The 21,820-nt window shown below is 45.0% G+C and overlaps 1 protein-coding gene across 1 annotated transcript in view; it reads left to right on the forward strand.

Annotated features, from left to right (window-relative positions):
* Utp25 (UTP25 small subunit processor component) overlaps positions 1–21,371 on the forward strand; it is a 37,446-nt gene extending 16,075 nt beyond the window's left edge. The window contains exons 7-12 of the mRNA XM_004653224.2: positions 5,805–6,024; positions 6,901–7,103; positions 13,576–13,758; positions 13,865–13,977; positions 14,560–14,805; positions 20,743–21,371. Of these exons, the coding sequence (XP_004653281.2) occupies positions 5,805–6,024; positions 6,901–7,103; positions 13,576–13,758; positions 13,865–13,977; positions 14,560–14,805; positions 20,743–20,986 (1,209 nt within the window). The 3' untranslated portion in view covers positions 20,987–21,371. The remainder of the gene's footprint in view (positions 1–5,804; positions 6,025–6,900; positions 7,104–13,575; positions 13,759–13,864; positions 13,978–14,559; positions 14,806–20,742) is intronic.
* Positions 21,372–21,820: the final 449 nt, after the last annotated feature.

Here is a 21,820-nt window from a genome sequence, read left to right on the forward strand (position 1 = left end):
TCCCCATTACAATCATTGTAATTACATACATACAATATCAACCTATTAAGTATCCTCCTCCCTTCCTTTCTCCACCCTTTATGTCTCCTTTTCAACTTACTGGCCTCTGCTACTAAGTATTTTCATTCTCACACAGAAGCCCAGTCATCTGTAGCTAGGATCCCCATATGAGGGAGAACATGTGGCGCTTGGCTTTCTGGGCCTGGGTTACCTGACTTAGTATAATACTTTCCAGGTCCATCCATTTTTCTGCAAATTTCATAACTTCATTTTTCTTTACCGCTGAGTAGAACTCCATTGTATAAATGTACCACATCTTGATTATCCACTCATCTGTTGAGGGACATCTAGGCTGGTTCCATTTCCCAGCTATTATAAATTGAGCAGCAATAAACATGGTTGAGCATGTACTTCTAAGGGAATGAGATGAGTCCTTTGGATATATGCCTAGGAGTGCTATAGCTGGGTCATATGGTAGATCAATCTCTAGCTGCTTTAGGAACCTCCACACTGTTTTCCACAATGGCTGGACCAGATTGCATTCCCACCAGCAGTGCAGAAGGGTTCCTTTTTTTCCACATCCCCGCCAACATTTATGATCATTTGTTTTCATGATGGTGGCCAATCTGACAGGAGTGAGGTGGAATCTCAATGTAGTTTTAATCTGCATTTCCCTGATGACTAGTGACATAGAACATTTTTTTAGGTGCTTATATGCCATTCGTATTTCTTCCTTTGAGAACTCTCTATTTAGCTCCTTCGCCCATTTTTTGATTGGCCTGTTTGATTCTTTATTAGTTAACTTTTTGAGTTCTTTGTGTATCCTAGATATTAATCCTCTATCAGATATATAGCTGGCGAAGATTTTTTCCCATTCTGTAGGTTGCCTCTTTGCTTTTTTCACTGTGTCCTTTGCGGTGCAAAATCTTTGTAATTTCATTAGGTCCCAGTGGTTAATCTGTGGTTTTATTGCCTGAGCAATTGGGGTTGTATTCAGAAAGTCTTTGCCAAGACCAATATGTTGAAGGGTTTCCCCTACTTTTTCCTCTAGCAGTTTCAAAGTTTCTGGTCTGATGTTAAGGTCTTTAATCCATTTGGACTTAATTCTTGTGCATGGCGAGAGAGAAGAATCTATTTTCATCCTTCTGCAGATATTTATCCAGTTTTCAAAACACCATTTGCTGAAGAGGCTGTCTCTTCTCCAATGAGTATTTTTGGCATTTTTATCGAATATCAGGTGGCTATAGCTACTTGGGCTTACATCTGGGTCCTCTATTCTGTTCCACTGATCTACATGTCTGTTTTTGTGCCAGTACCATGCTGTTTTTGTTACTATGGCTCTGTAGTATAGGTTAAAATCAGGTATGGTGATACCACCAGCCTCTTTTTTGTTGCTCAGTATTATTTTAGATATTCGAGGTTTTTTATGATTCCAAATGAATTTTTGGATTGTTTTTTCTATTTCCATGAAGAAAGCCTTTGGAATTTTGATAGGGATTGCATTAAATGTGTAGATTGCTTTAGGTAAGATTGCCATTTTCACGATATTGATTCTTCCAAGCCAGGAACAAGGGATGTTTCTCCACTTTCTAGTGTCTTCTGCAATTTCTCGCTTGAGTCTCTTAAAGTTCTCATTGTATAGGTTCTTTACTTCCTTAGTTAGGTTTATTCCAAGGTATTTTATTTTTTTTGATGCAATTGTGAATGGGAGTGATTCTCTGATTTCATCCTCTGTGTGTTTGTTGTTAGCATATACGAAGGCTACTGATTTCTGTGTATTTATTTTGTATCCTGCTACATTGCTGTAGGTTTTGATCAGCTCTAACAGCTTGCTAGTAGAGTCTTTAGGGTCCTTTATGTATAGAATCATGTCATCTGCAAATAATGATAACTTGATTTCTTCCTTTCCAATTTGTATCCCTTTTATGTGTGTCTCTTGCCTTATTGCTATGGCTAAGACTTCCAAAACTATATTAAATAGAAGTGGAGACAGTGGACACCCTTGTCTTGTTCCTGATTTTAGTGGAAAAGCTTCCAGTTTTTCCCCATTTAGTAATATGTTGGCTGTAGGCTTGTCATAAATAGCCTTTATTATATTGAGATATGTTCCTTCTATTCCCAGTCTCTGTAGGACTTTTATCATGAAGGGATGTTGGATTTTGTCAAATGCTTTCTCTGCATCTAATGAGATGATCATGTGATTTTTGTCCTTCAACCCATTTATGTAATGTATTACATTTATAGATTTGCGTATGTTGAACCATCCCTGCATCTCTGGGATAAAGCCTACTTGGTCAGGGTGAATGATCTTTTTGATATACTCTTGTATTCTGTTTGCCAATATTTTGTTGAGAATTTTTGCATCTATGTTCATGAGGGAGATTGGTCTGTAATTTTCTTTTTTTGTTCTATCTTTGCCTGGTTTTGGTATCAGGGTGATGCTGGCCTCATAGAAGGAGTTTGGTAGGATTCCTTCTTTTTCTATTTCCTGGAAAAGCTTAAGAAGCAATGGTGTTAGCTCTTCCTTAAAAGTCTGGTAAAATTCAGCAGTGAATCCATCCGGGCCTGGGCTTTTTTTAGTTGGGAGATTATTGATAACTGCTCGGATCTCCATGTTTGTTATAGGTCTATTTAGTGATTAATCTCATTTTGATTTAATTTAGGTAGGTCATATAGATCAAGGAAATCATCCATTTCTTTCAGATTTTCATACTTTGTGGAGTATATGCTTTTATAGTATGTCCCTATAATTTTTTGAATTTCTCTGGAATCTGTTGTGATGTTACCTTGTTCATCTCTGATTTTATTAATTTGTGTCTCTTCTCTCTTTCTTTTGGTCAGATTTGCTAAGGGTTTATCAATCTTGTTTATCCTTTCAAAGAACCAACTCTTTGTTTCATTAATTCTTTGGATTGTTCTTTTTGTTTCTATTTCATTAATTTCTGCCCTAATCTTTATTATTTCTTCCCGTCTACTACTTTTTGGTTTGCCTTGTTCTTCTTTTTCCAAGGCTTTAAGGCGAAGCATTAGGTCGTTTACTTGCGACCTTTCTAATTTCTTAATATAGGCACTTAAGGCTATAAATTTACCTCTTAGAACTGCCTTCATTGTGTCCCAGAGATTTTGGTATGTTGTGTTCTCATTATCATTTGACTCTATAAATTTTTTGATTTCCTTTTTGATTTCTTCATTGACCCACTCATCATTTAGTAGTGTATTGTTTAGTTTCCATGATTTTGTGTATGCTCTATAGCCTTTCTTGCTACTGATTTGTAGTTTAATTCCATTGTGGTCAGATAGAATGCAAGGAATTATTTCAATTTTCCTGAATTTGTTAAGATTTGCTTTGTGTCCTAATATATGGTCTATTTTAGAGAATGTTCCATGTGCTGCTGAAAAGAATGTATATTCTGCAGCCTTTGGATGAAATGTCCTGTATATATCTGTTAGGTCCATTCCTTCTATGACCTCATTTAGTCCAGATGCCTCTCTGTTTATTCTTTCCTGGGATGACCTGTCAATTGATGAGAGTGGGGTGTTAAAGTCACCCACCACCACCGTGTTTGGTGTTATCTGTGACCTTAGTTCTAATAGTGTTTGTTTGACGAATTTGGGAGCCCCCATGTTAGGTGCATATATGTTTAGGATTGTAATGTCCTCCTGTTGTAGTGTGCCCTTAATCAATATAAAGTGACCTTCCTTATCTTTTTTGACTAACTTCGGACTAAAGTCCACCCTGTCTGATATTAGGATAGCAACCCCTGCTTGTTTTCTAGGCCCATTTGCTTGAAACACCGTCTTCCAACCTTTCACCCTAAGATAATGTCTATCCTTTGTAGAAAGGTGAGTTTCTTGAAGACAACAAATTGTAGGATCCTGCTTTTTAACCCAGTCTGCAAATCTATGTCTTTTCGTTGGGGCATTGAGACCGTTGATATTAAGAGATATTATTGAAAGGTGTGTATTTATGTTTGCCATTTGTGTGTGTGTGTGTGTGTGTTACTTGTTCTACCTGTGCTCTCTTCTGTTAACTGGTATTTGAGTATGGCTGGTTTTTTCTAGGTTCCTTATATGTGTGCTTTTCCTTTTGTTCAGCATGGAGGATTCTATCAAGTATTTTCTGTAGAGCTGGTTTTGTCTTCAGATATTCCTTTAACCTGCTTTTGTCATGGAATGTCTTTATTTCTCCATCTATTTGGATGGATAACTTTGCAGGATAAAGTAACCTTGGTTGACAGTTGTTATCTTTCAGAACTTGGAATATATCACTCCAGGCCCTTCTGGCTTTAAAAGTTTGTGTTGACTGGTTATTCTTAAGGGTAAACCTTGAACATAATGTGAGCGATCCATTACAGTTTTTCCCCGGGGTTGTCCAGTTGATAGAACTTTCATGGCCTTTTTATCCAACCCTATCTATTATAGCTGTGGGCAGATCAAGAGTGGCAGAGAAGGGACTTTGAATCAAGGGCTTTTTTCACCAAGCCACATTTATGTGTAAACCTTTGAAAAAAAGAAATTTCTGATTGCCACTGTCAAGTTACTGCTGCTTAAATAACGATTGTATTTATCTATGCTGTCAGGTCTAAGTAGGTTGAGGCTCTAGCAGCAAAGAAAATAAGTAATATTGCTGACAAAGTAGCGGGGCTTGAAAAATCAGCTGAGTTTTTTATCTTTTTTTGTGGTTGTTTTTGTGTTAGGGTTTCACTGTACTCCAGGCTGACCTGGAGTTCACTGTGTAGCCCCAGGTTGGTCTCAGACTCGTAGCGATCCTCCTCCCTCTGCCTCCCAAGTGCTGGTGTAAAAGGCGTGTGCCACCACACCTGGCTCCTTTAACAATTTTTTAAAAATATTTATTTATTTGCAAGTAGAGCCAGATAGAAGAGTGCAGACAGAGAATGGGTGTGCCAGGGCCTCTATTCCCTGCAAATAAACTCCAGATGCACGTGCCACTTTGCATCTAGTTTTACATGGGCACTAGGGAATCATAGTCTTTAGGCTTTGCAGTCAAGCGCCCTAGCCACTGAGCCATTTCTCCAGCCCCTCTTTAACCATTTTTCTTTTCTTCTTCCCCCGTTTGGTTTTTTAAGTATATCCAAGGCTGACCTGGGATTCACTGTGTAGTCTCAGGGTAGCCTTGAACTCATGGCCATCCTCCTACCTTTGCCCCCCAAGTGCTGCGATTAAAGTTGTGTGCCACCATGCCCGGCTTCTTCTTCTTCTTCTTTTTTTTTAATTTTGGTGTGTGTGGTTTTTCAGGGTAGGGTATCACTGTAGCCCAGGCTGACCTGGAATTCAGTCTATACTCTCAGGGTAGCTTCACATTCATAGTAATCCTCCTACCTCTGCCTCCCAAGTGCTGGGATTAAAGGCGTGAGATGCCACTCCCGGCTTGCCCAGCTTCTGAAGCCATTTTTAAACAGCATGGATATTTGAGTTTTGTCTTTTTAATTGAATTTCAGTTTTCAGGAATGTGTCATTGTTGGTTTTGAACAATATTCCAGGGACTTTACTAGAAAAGTAATTGCATGTTAATTTGTTTCCTTATTTCTTACACTGTTTGCTCATTTATTGCCCTTAATTTTTCTAGTGAACATCTGTTACAGGCATTGCCTCATGCCAAGAAATGTCTCCCATGGAGCACTGGGACCAGACTTTCCAGGATGTGGTACTATGGGTACAAAAGATACTCAGCTTCTGGTACTAAGCCAGGCTTTGTGTAAATGGTGACATAGGCCTGTTCCTGGCTAGGGCCACCGCCGTGTATCGTTAGAGTCCCTCCTTAACTCTCCCTCCTTCCTCCTCAGGTACTGGTAGTGGTGCCCTTCCGGGAAGCTGCCTTGCGGGTGGTGCAGATCTTCATCAGCCTCCTTGAGGGTGACAGTAAGAAGAAAATCATTGTAAGCAACAAAAAGAGGTTTCAGGGAGAATATGGATCAGATCCTGAGGAGAGACCACCCAACCTGAAGAGGCCTGAGGATTATGAGGCTGTGTTTGTGGGCAACATTGATGACCACTTCAGGATTGGTAATTCCTCCTTGTCAAGATGGAGCTCCCGGGGACCTCAGGCGTAGCAGGATGGGCCCCTGATCCCTCCCCCTCACAGTACCGTGTCTGTGAGACATCATATTTGTCAGAGGCCAGAGTATTGCCTTGGCTGGTGGATGGAGAGTCCCCAAAGCCATGCTGAAAAGTCGTGTGCACATCATGGCTGAAATGGCTTAACACTACCACTGGTAGTGCATCTCGGGCCACCAGGGCTTCGCAGAAAGGTTGGAAGTGATGGAGGGGGTGGGTCTTCTAGTAAGCTGGAGTTCCATCTCTGCGTGTAGAGTGTCCACCCGTCCCTGTCCCCACTCCAGCTTCCTGGTCCTGCTCGTCTTGCCTAGTATCACTTGGCTGGCTTTTCACCAGCTCCCCAGTGGCTGGCTGATCTTGATGAAGTTCTCGGGAAGTGTTCCTTAGTCACAGTTACTGAGTAGCTGTAGCATGCTTGGCCTGGTGAAGAAGCTGGAGGTTAGAAGTTAATGGTTTCTGAGCAGGGTGTGGTGGTGCATGCCTTTAATCCTAGCACTTGGAAGACTGAGAGGAGGACTGCTGTGGGTGCTGTGGGTGTGACAATGCTTTGGGGCACTGGGGCAAGAGTCCCTTCAGTCCTCTGAGCCACAGGCCAGAGCGCAGTGGACTGAGGAGTGATGGCTCAGCCGAGTGCAGAGAAGAGCTGGGGACATGTGACAGTGAAGGCCAGGAGCAGAGTGTAGAGCTCGGAGGGTAGAGGTGCAAGGGTGGGCTCTCACCATGCTTAAGCCACTGACGTCCCCTAGCGAGGGAGCATGGAGGTGGAGGGAGGGGTCAGGAGGGTAGCAGGTGTTCACTCAAGAGTGACAGTGGTGCTTTGCACAGGAGTGGCCGTGCTTCAGAGGAGCATCCGTCTCTACGCCCCCTTTTACTCCTCGGACATTATCATCGCCTCCCCTCTGGGCTTGAGGACCATCATTGGTGCAGAAGGAGAGAAGAAGAGAGATTTTGACTTTCTGTCTTCTATCGAGCTTCTCGTCATTGATCAAGCTGACCTCTACTTGATGCAGAATTGGGAGCATGTCCTGGTAATGCTGCTTGTTCCACTTTATGGGGACAGTGGCTTTGCTTGGGGAGTCAGCCTGGATGGCTTAAGTCTAAAACTGGTTGTCTGCCAGGTGCACGCCTATAATCTAACCAGACAGAGAGTGAGGCAGGGGATCGTTAGTTCAAGGCCAGCCGGTGCTACAAAGACAAGATCTGCCTCAACATTTAAAATAAAACAGAAAAACACACAGCTGGGCGTGGTGGCACACGCCTTTAATCCCAGCACTTGGGAGGCAGAGGTAAGAGGATCACTGTGAGTTCAAGGCCACCCTGAGACTACATAGTGAATTCCAGGTCAACCTGGGCTTGAGTGAGACCCTACCTCGGAAAATCAAAAAAACAAGTCCATTAAAAAACCCTCAGTTTAGCCAGGTGAGGTGGCACATGCCTTTAACCCAGCACTTGGAAAGCTGAGGTAGGAGAATTGCAGTTTGAGGCCACCCTGAGACTACATAATGAATTCCAGGTCAGCCTGGGCCAGAGTGAGACGCTATCTCAACAAAACAGACAAAACAACAACAAAACCTTGCCCCAGCCAGCGGGGAGTTGAACAAGGACTTGAGGAGAAGCTAACCTGAATGGAGGCAGACACAAGGAGACCAAGCTAGGTATTTGTCAAGGTCTCGAAGTTTATTTTTACACATAGGTTTTTATAGAGTTGTAGGGGGAAGGAGCCATAATCAGGCCAGAGATCTCAGGGTTACTGGCTAAATGGAATTTCTTTGTTTCTTCATCAATTACCGGCAGCACCAGGAGAGGCTATCACCCAGGCGTAACGGCTTCTTCATTTCTGGTAATAGATTATTAGATGAGGAAATAGAAACTTAACTTGCTATGTGGCGGTTTCTGTCAACATGGCCGAGGTTTGGTTCATAGCTCCCAGCAAAACCTCAGTTTGTATGCAGAGAAATGTGTTCTCCATCTTCCATTTTCCAATTTGAGGAACCTTTTCCCTCTTCTACCTACAGACTCATCAATTATTAAATGATCCTAGTTAGTATTTTCAAATCTCCAGACAAGCTTCCTTTCCTTCAAGGTCTGTTTCTACAAATGAGGATGTGGCTGTATGGATAAAGATGATCACCTAGAATTCCTCATATTAGTGGCCGTTCTCTTTGTTTGGTCTTCAGTGGACATGGAGAAATAGCGTGCAAAGTTTTGGCAGGGGGAAGGGCAGGATCTTGCTGTGTAGCCCAGGCTACCTTCAAACTCCCGTCCTCCTGCCTCAAGTACTGGAATTGGAGACATGCAGCGCTATGCCCTGTGCCTAAAACATGGGATTTTGTTTTAGAAGCAGTCTTTATCATCCTAGTTGTCTGTGCTGTGAATTCTTCCCTGGGCATTGGAATTAGAAACTGCTCTGAAGTGCTCCTGTCACAGAGCTGGAGGTTCATGTCTTAAGGCACATGGAGCCTCTGAAGGTACAACATAGGACTTGAGAGCTCACAGGAAGTCTGGTCCACAGCCGGGACAGAGCACAGTCACTTACAGGAGTGAATGCGCAACCATCATGACCCTTCCTTCAGTATTCATTACAAGTTACAGTGGAAAAGGCAGGCGGGGCACGATAACTCATGCCTGTAATCCCGGCACAAAGTAGGAATACTGTTCCAAGTTCAAGGTCAGACTGGACTCATGTACCGTGAAGCAGGGCAGGCTGCACTGCCCAGCGTGACTGTCTCAAAAAGAAAAAAGAAGGCATGCTGATGTATGTCATGTTCTTGAGGAAGGGAAGTGCCCTGCTGCAGGCCACTGGAAGGGTGGGTTTTGGCTCTTTTGCAGTGCTGGGAGTTGAATCCAGGTTCTCAGGCATGCTAGTCAAGTGTCTGATGCTCAGCTGTCTCCCAGCCTGGCCTCCGCTGCTTTGAGAACCAGGGTTGAAGACCGCAGCTCTGTTCCACATGACTGCTATTGTCCACGTCTGGAACTGAGTGGCCCATAGTGTGACCAGTAGGTATTTCATAAGTCCCCTTTATTATATGAATTTTCCTTTTTTTCTCATATTTTATTTATTTGGGGGGCAGATACAGTGAGAATGAATGTGCTGGGTCCTCCAGCCACTGCAAATGAACTCCAGATGCATATGCTACCTTGTGCATCTGGCTTTACGTGGGTACTGGGGATTGATCCCAGGGCCCTTAGACTTTGCAGGCAAGAAGAACCTTAACTGCTGAGCCATCTTTCCAGCCCCTGAGTTTTTCTTTAGAGTTTTTGTCTTTAAGTAGAAAGTTGTATGGATATATCATATGCTAGTACCATCATTTCCCTCCTCCCTGCCCTCATTCTGCTGAGGGCCCTTCTCAGTGGGATTGCTGGTATTCCCCTAGGTTTGCGGGTTATGATGTAAGACCATCAGGCAGTCATTGTAAGGGGGATAGTACCTCTGGACATTTCCTTCTACACTGTGGCTCTTGAATTCTTTCCTCCACCCTTCTGTAAGATTCCCTGAGCCAGCTGGTTGTTTTTTTTTTTTAATTTGCTTTATATTTATTTTTATTTATTTATTCAAGAGTGACAGAGAGAGAAAGAGGCAGATAGAATGGGCGTGCCAGGGCCACCAGCCACTGCAAATGAACTCCAAACACTTGTGCCCCCTTGTGCATCTGGCTAACGTGGGTCCTGGGAATCGAGCCTCGAACCAGGGTCCTTAGGCTTCACAGGCAAGCACTTAACCGCTAAGCCATCTCTCTAGCCCGACTCTGGGTGTTTTAAGTCTACTTTAGTATTGGATTCTCAGCAGCAGATTCTAGATTTATGCTTTTCTCTCTTTTGTATTCATTCATTCATTCATCATTTTATTTTTATTTTTTTGAGGTACGGTCTCATTCAAGCCCAGGCTGACATGCAATTTACTATGTAGTCTTAGGGTGGCTTTGAACTCATAGTGATCCGCCTCTGCCTCCTTAGTGTTGAGATTAAAGGCGTGTGCCACCACGCCCAGCTGGATTTATGCTTTGGTACTTTTTAAAAACATATATATATATAATTAACAACTTCCATGATTGTAAACAATATCCCATGGTAATTCCCTCCCTCCCCCCACTTTCCCCTTTGAACCTCTACTCTCCATCATATCCCCTCCCCTTCTCCATCAGTCTCTCTCTTATTTTGATGTCATGATCTTTTTCTCCTATTATGATGGTCTTGTGTAGGTAGTGTCAGGCACAGTGAGGTCATGGATATCCAGGCCATTTTGCGTCTGGAGAAGCATGTAAGGATCCTACCCTTCCTTTTGCTCTTACATTTTATCCACCACCTCTTCCACAATGGACCCTGAGCTTTGGATGGTGTGATAGAGATATTTCAGTGCTGAGCACTCCTCTGTCACTTCTTCCCAGCACCATGATGCCTTCTGAGTCATCGGAAGGTCACTGGCATCTTAAAAGAGAAAGTTCACTTCTAATGTTCATACCCATATATTAATGCTTTGGAACATTTTGAATATCCTCTGTGTCTGTCCCCATGACCTGGTGCAGGTTGACAAGTTGCTATGGAAGCAGCACTCTTGCTCATCTCTCCAGTCTCTGGTTTCTCCTGGGCCCTGACAGGGTGGTATATTTCCTTGTTCCAGCTGCCTTTTGAAAAAGAAAAACAGATTCTCCAAAGGAGATTGGGCATAGGTTCAATGGGATAAGCATTATTAATTAGAGATTTTGGTGGGTGTAGCCTCTCTTTTGGCTAAAGATTAGTGAGAGCTTCTTGTTCGAGTCCATGATTTTGGTCTCTATAGGATTGTGACTTGGTTCTAAGTTCCAGCTAAGGGTTCCTTTCCACTGGGTGGATCTCTTAGCCAAACAGAGAGCCGTCGGTTATTACTGTTGCACAGTCAGTGTCACCATTGCTCAGGCATGTCCATCTTGTCAGGCTGGTTGCTTTGGCACAGCAGTGTCTCCTGTTAAGCGTACAAGGTTGTTGACCATTTCCCTCAGCAGCTCACATAGCACTTTCCAGCATTATACGGGCTGACCATCTGGGGACTGGCTTCCTTCCAGGTTCCATCTGGATGTCTTGAGGTTCTGTGTCAGCAGCATGTGGTATCTTCAGCAATAGGGCCCTTTTACCTCACACAGGTAATCAGGTGCTTTGGCAGAAACCTCTTGTTTTGGGGACCTCAGTGGCCTCTCCGATCAACAACTCAATGTGGATTATAACTGATTTCTGGTACTGGATGTTACAAGCCAGAGCCAAATGTTTTAGGGTTAATTAGGCTTTGTCCCACCCTCCCCGGGGCCCTTCTTACCGGATAATCCCTGCATGTTCCTGTTGAACGTTATATCATTTTGTCTGCTGCTATCCAGGAGAAAGGTTTCTGTGGAACTGGTTTGTTTTGGATTTAGTTTTGAATGTATTCCCCCACCCTCCCATTCCCCTTCTCTGACAAACTTCCATCCTATTTTCTGACCCTTGAGTTGCCTATCAGGTCTGCCTGCATCGAAAGGTGTTCCAGGTTAGAAACCACAGATGGGGAGAACATGCAGCATTTGTCTTTCTGTGCTGCTGGGAGGTCACTTAGTATGATCTTACACTTTCTGTTTTTATTGCTAAGTATGTTTTTAGTTAGCTTACAAACTAAATAGCTTCATGGTAACATACATGTATACTCATATTTAGCCAATTGCTTTCTCTTATGCCCTTCTCACTGGTTCCTTTCCAAAATTCCATTTTTTGAGACAATCTTATATTTTTTTCCTCAATTTTTATTAACATTTTCCATGATTATAAAAAATATCCCATGGTAACACCCTCCCTTACCCCACCACTTTCCCCTTTTAAATTCCATTCTCCATCATATCCCCTCCCCATCTCAATCAGTCTCTCTTTTATTTTGATGTCATCATCTTTTCCTCCTCTTATGATGGTCTCATGTAGGTAGTGTCAGGCACTGTGAGGTTATAGATATCCGGGCCATTTTATGTCTGGAGGGAGCACATTGTAAGGAGTCCTACCCTTCCTTTGGCTCTTACATTCTTTCTGCCACTTCTTCCGCATTAGACCCTGGGCCTTGCAAGATGTGATCGAGATGTTACTCAGTACTCCAGTCATTTCTTTCCAGCACTATGATAACTTCTGAGTCATCCCAAGGTCACTGCCATCTGAAAAGAGAAGATTCTCTACCCAGAGTGAGAGTAGCATTAATATAAGGGTATAAATATTAAGAGAAGTGCTTACTGGGCAGTTTGATAAGCATAGTATATACATTTTTTCCAGACATCAGCAGATGTTACAACCCTAGGGCTCATGACTATACCTGTTTTAGGTTTTCAGTATCAGGGATGTATTCCCTCCCATGGAGCAGGCCTCCAGTCCAGTTGGAGGGCAGTTGGTTTCCACCATGACAGATGTGCCACTATTGCATCCATTGGCTCATTTGGCCTGGCTGGGCAATTATAAGGCTTGCAGTGTCCACTGTTGAGTATCTTCACTGGTGTTATCTCTTTCTCCCATTGAACTACATGTAGAATGGCTTCTTCCAGCTTTCTGTCAGCTGTTCTACATGGAGGAGGTTATCAGCTCAGTTCCAGCAGGATTTTTCAGTGGCCTTGCAGCCCAAGTATGTGGAGTCTTAAATCTTATAGTTTTTAAAAATATTTTTATTTATTTGTAAGGAATGAGAGAGAGAGAGATGGACATGTCAGGACCTCCTGCCATTGCAAACAAACTCCAGATGCATGTGGCTTTATATAGGTACTGAGGAATTGAGTCTGGGTTGTTAGGCTTTGCAGGCAAGTGCCTTAACTGCTGAGCCATCTCTCCAGCCTGCTTTGAGGCAAGGCCTAGAACTCAGTCTGTAGCCCAGGCTGTCACTGAACTCATGACATTCCTCCTGCCTCAGCCTTACGAATGCTGGGGTTAAAGGCATAGGCCACAATTCTCGTCCCTGAGGTTCTTTTGAAGGAATCTTCTAGCAGGTGTCATCTTGTTTTGTTTTTTCCTTTCTTCATTTTTAGTATTTTTATTTGCAAGGAGAGAGAATTTGAATGTTATGGCCTCTTGTAGCTACAAATGCCAGAAGCATGCACTACTTTGTGCATTTAAGGCTTTATGTGGGTAGTGGAGAACCCAGGCTCTCAGGCTTTGCAACAAGCACCTTAACCACAGAGCCATCTTCCTAGCCATTTTTTGGGTTTTGGCTTTTCAAGATAGGGTTTCACTCTAGCCAAGGCTGACCTGGAATTTACTATGTACTCTTAGGATGGCCTTGAACTCATGGTGATCCTCCTACCTCTGCCTCCTGAGGGCTGGGATTAAAGGCGTGCGCCACCACACCTGGTCTTTCTTCTTTTCTTAAAGGGCCAGCAGGTGCCGGTGCAACTTATACGCTTTTGGCTGTTGAGCTGACCTTAAAGTGGTCACTCTGCGGCCTGCTTTCTTGCTATAATTTGGGAAATGATGATACTCGCTCTGGAGCCAAAGGAGACTACAGACACTGACCTGCCTTATTTTTGCTCAAAGCATCTGATGAGCCATATGAACCTGTTGCCCTTGGACTCACACGGCGTGGACTTCTCTCGCGTGCGCATGTGGAGCCTCAATAACTGGTCCAAGTACTACCGCCAGACGCTGCTGTTTGGGGCCCTGCAGGATGCCCAGCTCAACTCCCTGTTCAACAAGTACTGCTTCAACTCACAGGGCCAGGTGGGTTCTCACCCGCATCCTCTGGTCTTGGGGTTGGCCCATGAAACAAGCTAGTATGTGGTCAGAAAGGATACGTGCCTCCTGATGGTTCGGTTAACTTCTGCAGGTGGCCGTGAGGAATGTCCCAGTGACGGGCTCCATCAATCATGTGCTGGTGCAGCTCCCGCATGTTTTCCAGAGGATGGAGGCCCCAGGCCTGGCTTCAGTGGTTGACTTCAGGTAACCTCTCCTGCATCATCCCTCCGCCCGCCAAGTTAGATCTCATAATTGGAATGTCATGCCATTTGACAGAGGAGGAAACAACCTTGTGGGGGGAGGAATGGCACCTCGTCCTGTGGCAGGGCCGGTGCTGAACCAGTGCTCCCGGCCCTCCACGCCTTGGCGGTCACAGTGACGGCACTGTGCTGCTGTGTTCCTTGTCCGCAACTTCACATAAGCTCCCGGGGCAAGAGCTGCTCTTCTGATTCCCTGCACGTTTGGATTCCCTGCATGTTTGCCCGGTGGGGCCTGGGGGCCTCTAGGCAGTGATTACTGACAGCATGCAATTGAGGGAGAGGTGTGGTGGGTGCTCACAGAACAGTTTCCTGGCATGACATCTGCTTTTACAATTCATGCTGTTGGCACCTGACTTTACTGTGTTTTTCAAGTCTTATCCTTAGGAAATCTTTGAGAGGTGTCAAGTCATTGGTCTTGGGGAGGTAATCTTTAACAGGAGGTTGTGACTTGCCTGGACCACAGTGTTAATGCTGTTGTAGGGTCAACTCTAGACCATTAACTTTTGCCTTGGCCTTTCCCTACCAGGTTTAACTTTTTTATAAACAAGATTTTGCCACAGTACCGGGATGCTGTCATGTCCCACACGCTCATATATGTCCCCTCCTACTTTGACTTTGTGCGCCTCCGAAATTACTTCAAGAAGGAGGATCTGAACTTCACACACATCTGCGAGTACACCCAGAAGTCTGGGGTCTCCAGGGCTCGGCACTTCTTCCTTCAAGGAGAAAAGCACTTTTTGCTCCTCACCGAGCGCTTCCATTTCTACAAAAGGTAAAGTAGCGCCAGGTGGCCTTGTCGAAGGGAAATGCCGAGGGCAGGCTCTGTAGTGCTGAAGGCCATCGTTGCAGAGAAGCCAGAGGTGGTGGGTGGAGCACACTCTTCTGGTGGGTGGGCATTGCTGGAAAGCGTAAAACCAGAGGATGGCCTGTGTCTGCTGTGGTGCTGCCATGTGGTGTGCCTCCAGATATGAGTACAGGGGACAGCTCATTAACCCCTCCCTCCCCCCCCCCCCCCCCCCCCCCGCCTCCCCAGATTCTCATCTCTGCCTGTCCAGGACTCAGATCACAGGCACACGCCACCATGCCTGGCTTTGCTGTGGGTGCTGGGCTTCCAAAGTCAGGCTTTGCTGAGACATCTCCCCAGCGTGAATAACAGACCTGATGACTTGCTTCTTAAAGGGATGAGAGCAGTGCCATCTTAGAACTGTGTGGGACTTGGTCACGGTGTTCCAGGCCCTCCTGTGCACACTGTAGAAGGGAAAATTCTAACCCTTGGGCCAGGTGGACAGTGCAGGTGGAATCTATGGTATTTGGTCCTCCCTGCACCTGCATGCATCTCTGTTTCTAGATGTGGTGAGCACAGTCTTTGCCTACCGCATGGAGAACCTGGCCCTGTGTGCAGCTGTGACTGTCTCTAACCTTCCGCAGTTGGCCAGAGAGTAGGATCTGGAGTGTCCTGAGCTTTACGTCCTGTCCTGTCCTGTCAGGAGCAGGTTGCATCTGAAGACTTTTAACGCAGAAAGCAGAGAGGAGAGGAGCTCATGACTGCGAATCGGCACAGGCTGCTTCTCTGAGCAGACCCTGGCTTTGCCATATGTCTAGGAGGGTCCTCATCTCTACTGGGGGCAAATTGAGACTGAGATACGTGTTTTGTTGTTTTGTTTTTAAAATATCTTTATGTATTTCTTTGCAAGGACCTCTTGCCACTGCAAACTAATTCCAGGTGCATGTGGATACTGGGGAACTGAGCCCGGTCTAGTAGGCATTGCAAGCAAGTGCTGTCAACTTTTAAGTCATGCCTCCGTTGTTCTTGTTGTTGTTGTTTGTGCAGGCAAACATCTTAACCACTAAGCCATCCTTCCAGCGCTGTGTTATATATATGTATATATTTAATTGACAACTTCCATAATTGTAAACAATATCCCATGGCAGTTCCCTCCCTCCCCCTATTTTCCCCTTTGAAACTCCACTCTCCATCATATCCCCTCCTGCTTTCAATCAGTCTCTTATTTTTTTGTCATGATCTTTTCCTCCTATTATGATGGTCTTGTGAAGGTGGTGTCAGGCACGGTGAAGTCATGCATACCCAGTCATTTTGTGTCTGGAGGAGCACATTGTAAGGGGTCCTCCCCTTCCTTTGGCTCTTACATTTCTGCCACCTTTTCTGCAATGGACCCTGAGCCCATTTTTTTAACTATTAAATTTTATTTACTTAAGAGAGGGAACAAGAGAAGAGACAGAAAGAGAGAATAGGTGAACCAGGGCTTCCAGCAACTGCAAATGAACTCCAGATGCATGTGCCACCTGCTCTTTTCTTCCTGACGTTGATGTTTTCTGAAAGGTCCGTTCCAGTTTCTCATAATCTAGATTTGTCTAATTGTTTCCTTATTATGTAGGCCTTTGTCTTTTCCATATTATTCAGTGACTTCCCAAACTTCTGGTGTGCATTGGAACCTCTTTGAAGAGCTGTTGACATTCCACATACTGGGCCACACACCAGTACCACTTAAGCCCAATGTCCAGGGACTGCTAAGCATGAGTATTTAAAAAGAAGGAAACACCAGCCAGTTGATTTCTGTGTGTGTCAGTGTGGTAACTACTGATTTAGAGGGATATTCTGCGAAGAATTCTACATGAGGGGATTTGTACACCTCTTCCTCGCTTCGTTAGGAGTCATGAGTCGTTCTGTCCAATTCAAGGTGATGCTAAGCCACCAAAATTGCCTTTTTCGCCCCTCCTTTTTGTTTTTTTCAAGGTAGAGTCTCGCTCTAGCCTTAGCCAACCAGGCATTAACTGTGAAGTCTCAGGGTGGCCTCAAACTCTCAGCAGTCCTCCTACCTCTGCCTTCCCCCATGCTGGGATTAAAGGTGTGCACCACCTGGCTCTTTTTTGTTGTTTTTCAAACTTTAAAAAAATTATTTATTTATTTGAGAATGACACAAAGAGGCAGAGAGAGAGAGGGAGAGAGAGAATGGGTGCACCAAGGCTTCCAGCCACTGCAAACGAACTCCAGATGTGTGCGCCCCCTTGTGCATCTGGCTTACATGGGTCCTGGGGAATTGAGCCTCGATCTGGGGTCCTTAGGCTTAACCACTAAGCCATCTCTCCAGCCCTGTTTTTCAAATTTTTATTAACTTCTGTGATATAAAAAATATCTCATGGTAATTCCCTCCCTCCCCCCACTTTCCCCTTTGAAACTCCATTCTCCATCTTATCCCCTCCCCATCTCCATCAGTCTCTCTTTTATTTTGATGTCATGATCTTTTCCTCCTCTTATGATAGTCTTGTGTAGGTAGTGTCAGGCACTGTGAGGTCATGGATATCAAGGCCATTTTGTGTCTGGGGGGAGCACGTTGTAAGGAGTTCTTTTTTTTTTTTTTTTAAATATCTTTATTTATTTAACTTACAAGCAGAGAGAGCTAGTGAGAAGAGAGAGAATGAGAATGGGTGCACCAGGACGTCTAGGCACTGCAAACAAATTCCAGATACATGCCACTTTGTGCATCTGGCTTTATGACGATACTGGGGAATCGAACCCATGCTATTAGGCTTTGCAGGCAATTGCCTTAACTACTGAGCCATCTCTCTAGCCCAAAGCCACCAAAATTTCTTGATCAAGGTGGGACTGCTTGGTGTGTCCGTTGTAAAGATATCTTTTCCGTGTAAGTAACACAATCTGTGAAGTATCACTGTATATTAATGGATGTAAGGTGGTATTTGGTTTTGCAACTAACCCAGTTTCCTTTTAATGAGTGCATAGTTGTGCCTTTTGCTATTATAGTTAGTCCTCTGTTCCATGGGTTCTAGATTCTCAGATCTAACCAAATGTATATTTTTTAAAAAGTTTGCAGTCTTTTGTCATTATTCCTGAAGCAATACAGTATTTCATGTGCTTGCAGAGCATTTGTCTTAGATCAGGTGTTACAAATCATAGAGAAGAGTTAAATGTGCAGGAGGGCTGAGCAGATTATTATACAAACACTGCATTGTTTTTTGGGACAAACATGAGCATCTGTGGACACCAGTCCCCAATTGCCTTGGACTGCACAGGCCTGTCAGGTGCATTCCTGTGTGGGTTGAGGAAGTGGCTTAGTTGGTAGAGTGCTTGACCACCATGCATGAAGCCTTGGGTTCATAAACACATAAACTGGACATGGTGGTGCATGTCTATAATCCAAGCATTTGATTGATGGAGACAGGAGAATCAGGACTTCAGGGTCATTTGAACTTGATTACAAAGTGAGTCCTAGGCCAGACCGAGCTACAAGAGACCCTGTCCCAAAAAATAAATTCTGGGCTGGAGAGATTTGCAGTGAAAGGAGGTCTTGATGTGCCCATACACTTTTTTTTTTCTGCTTGCAAATGAGTAAATAACATATTTAAAATAAGCTCTCTGTGCATTTAGTTAGATATATTGAGCTAGTGAGCTCCTTGGGCAGAGTTTGGAAGGAAAACTGCTAGCACACAGGCGGTGAACTGCTTACATTCTCCACACTGCCCTTCCTTGCCTCTTCAGGTCGTCCACATCTTCCCTCCCCATAGAATAATTAAAGGCCAGGTATGTAGCTCAGTAGTAGGATGGCCAGCGTTTACAAGGCTCTGGTTGTAATTCTCAGCACTAAAACAAGAACAGTGCCCACATAGGAGCATCTACGCCCTTTGGCGGACTTCTGCGAACCCCACGTTGTCGGTGGCTCGGTGAAGGGGCGTCTCGTGGTTTCAGAGTATTTCCTTTGCTCTGCTGTGTGGGCGCTCGCCCCCCCCCCCCCCCCCCCCCCCAGTGTTCAACTGCACATTGAGGCTAGGGTAATGATGTGTATGTTCCAGTGCATCTGCGCAGCAGGTCACCAGTGTGGGCGGGTGTTACAGTCTAGTCTGGAGTTGGTGGTTACCACAGCAACCTTCAGACTTCAGTTCTCCTGCAGGGAAAAGGTTGGCTGGGGACTCACAGTGAGCCATCCCTCGGCCGTCCTGTCTTAGGAGAGCGTCTTTCTACCCTTGCTCTTCCCCCATCAGCAGCTGCACCTGCTTGTTACTGCGGAAGACCTGGGTGGCGGTGGGCTGCTTCTGGTCCTGCTCATACTTGGTGGGCCCAGTCCTTTCCTGATATCCCCAGGGGCATGCTTTCAGGTACAGCAAACTTCCATCCTCTGCCTGGTATAGAGGAATCTCCAGTTGGCCCTCAGAGTGGTGAGTGGCAGAGTCCACTTGTATGTGTGCAGGAACCAGGGCTCACTGGTGTCTCTGCCTGCGGGGTCTGCTGTTCTTTGATGGGGTCCTATGGTGGACAGAGGTGGGCTGGTGGTAGAGCTGCTCCCCTCTCCTGAGAGCAGACACCTTTGCTTCTGCCTTTAAAATTGAAATTCCTTTGTGATGAACTGATGAATCACATCATGGATCATGATTACAGTTTGGAAGAGGAGGGTCTCCGAGAGACCAGTGTGAACTAGGAGATAAAAAGAAAAGGGTGGGCTGAAGGGATGGCTTAGTGGTTAAGGTGTTTACCTGCAAAGCCAAAAGACCCAGGTTCAGTTCCCCAGGACCCACATTAGCCAGATGTACAAGGGAGCACACACATCTGGAGTTCATCTGCAGTGGCTTGAGGCCCTGACATGTGCCCATTCTTTCTCTCTCTCACTCTCTCCCTCTTTCTCTGTCAAATAAATAAATAATAAAATATTAAAAGAAATAAAAAGGGCAAGTTGCTCTCCATGAATGAAATTGCCTAGGGAGTATGACACCATCCATGTGCAGAGCCTTGCAGCGGTCCCAGTCTTGGTACTGCGTCCCGGAGGGAGCATTTGACCGTGGCTCCAGCCTACAGTGGGTCCCTCTGGGCTCCCCTCCTCCCACCTGACATAGCACAGCACCTCCAGGCTGCAGCATACAGCCTTGAATGAGGTAGAAATGCTGAGCTGTAGAAACTTAATTGCTAATTGCCTGTGGGGCCTCAGGCTGGATCTTGTAAATGGATGAACTTGGGACATCTGCCACAGAGCTAACTAACTTGCCTGTGGTGTCAAGAACAAAGCAAGCACATTTACAGCTAGTTTATGCTGTTCACTTTGTGTATTGGGTCTGCCTCCTTCCCAGTAAAGAGCTTTAAATTCAGAGTAGCATGAGACTAAGTTGTGAACACCTAGTTTCCTCTGATAGATTTTTTTAATTTTTTGAGATACTGTCCTGCTCTAGCCCAGGCTGACCTGGAATTCACTATGCTATTTCAGGCTGGCCTCAAACTCACAGTGATCCTCCTACCTCTGCCTCGCAAATGCTGGGATTAAAGGCATGTGCCACCCCGCCCAGCTCTGACAGGTTTTTAAAATATATTTACGTGCACATTATGTGTGTGCCTACACAAACACGTGTCATAGTCTGCAAACAAATGTCCACCTGACTTTTACATGGGAGTCTTGGCGATTAAGCCTGGGCTTTGTAGGCAAGTGACTTTTAATGGCCCGGCCACCTCCTGAGCCCCTCGCTGACATATTTTTAATCCTAGTATACTGTGTTCTCCTCTTCAGTTGGTGCAGAGCAGACTCAAGAAATGCAGATTTAAGCCACATGTGACGGTTCACACCTGTACACCCAGCAGTCTGAGGGCTGAGGCAGGAGGGTCATCATGACTTAGAGGCCAACCTGGGACGTACAGTTTCTCCATGGATTACTTCTTAGTTAGACCTGGTTCCTCTCTCTTCCTTCCTAACAGGTATACAATAAAAGGCATCAGAAACCTTATATTCTATGAACTGCCTACGTATCCTCACTTCTACAGTGAGATCTGTAACATGCTGAAAGCCACCAACAGAGGAGAGGAGGCCACGTGGACCTGCACTGTCCTCTACTCCAAGTACGATGCCCAGAGGCTGGCTGCCGTGGTGGGTGTGGAGCGGGCGGCGCAGATGCTGCAGTCCCAGAAGAGCGTCCATCTCTTCATCACCGGAGAGCAGTGAGTGGCCAGCTGCGTGCAGCACTGCTTGGACCCATTCTGACAAAGCGCCACGCATCGCCGGCTTAGCTGATGGGCTTTTGTTTTCAGGTCATGTGTTCCTGAAAAGTGATTATAAACCAAACATCGGTTAGTCATAGTTTTCAGACCTGGGGGGATTTAGAAAGACTCAAAAATTCACAAATTGGAACTTTGTGTAAGCCATAAATCCCCTGCGATTTTCATTTGTGATCCGATAGGCGCTTTGAGTCTGCCTGTTTGACATTCTCTCGCAGCGGAGCACCGCAGCCCTGCGTGTGGAGCGGCTTCTGAGACTCGGGGCGCGCTGCCTGTCATCTTGATTTTGGCACAGATTTCTGTTTTTCCACCAGCCAATTTTTTTTTTTTTTTTTTTTTTTTTTGAGGTAGGGTCTCTAGCCTAGGCTGACCTGGAATTCACTATGTAGTCTCAGGCTGGCCTTGAACTCAGTGATCCTCCTACCTCTACCTCTTGAATGCTGGGATTAAAGACATGCACCACCATGCCTGGCCACCAGCCATTATACTTTGATTCAACCTAGAAAGGTACATTCACTCACCAATCTTTTTTAAACTGAAAATGTTGTAATTAAGATATGAATTTAGTATGTTCTGTAAAACTATATTTCTGCTGTTTAAGAAGTCGTTTTGTTGGCACTCAAGTGTGAATTAAGCACTTCCAACACTCTTGTCTTCCTGTGGCTGTAGTAGTTAATTGAGTCATAACAACATGAACAGGAGAGCCGGGTATGGTGGCTTACTTTTTAAGTACTATCGTCCCATGGGCTGAGGTAGGAGGAGCACCATGAGTTCAAAGCTA

Source organism: Jaculus jaculus, chromosome 1 (genome assembly GCF_020740685.1).
Source record: "Jaculus jaculus isolate mJacJac1 chromosome 1, mJacJac1.mat.Y.cur, whole genome shotgun sequence".
In the NCBI taxonomy this organism is placed as follows: domain Eukaryota; kingdom Metazoa; phylum Chordata; class Mammalia; order Rodentia; family Dipodidae; genus Jaculus; species Jaculus jaculus.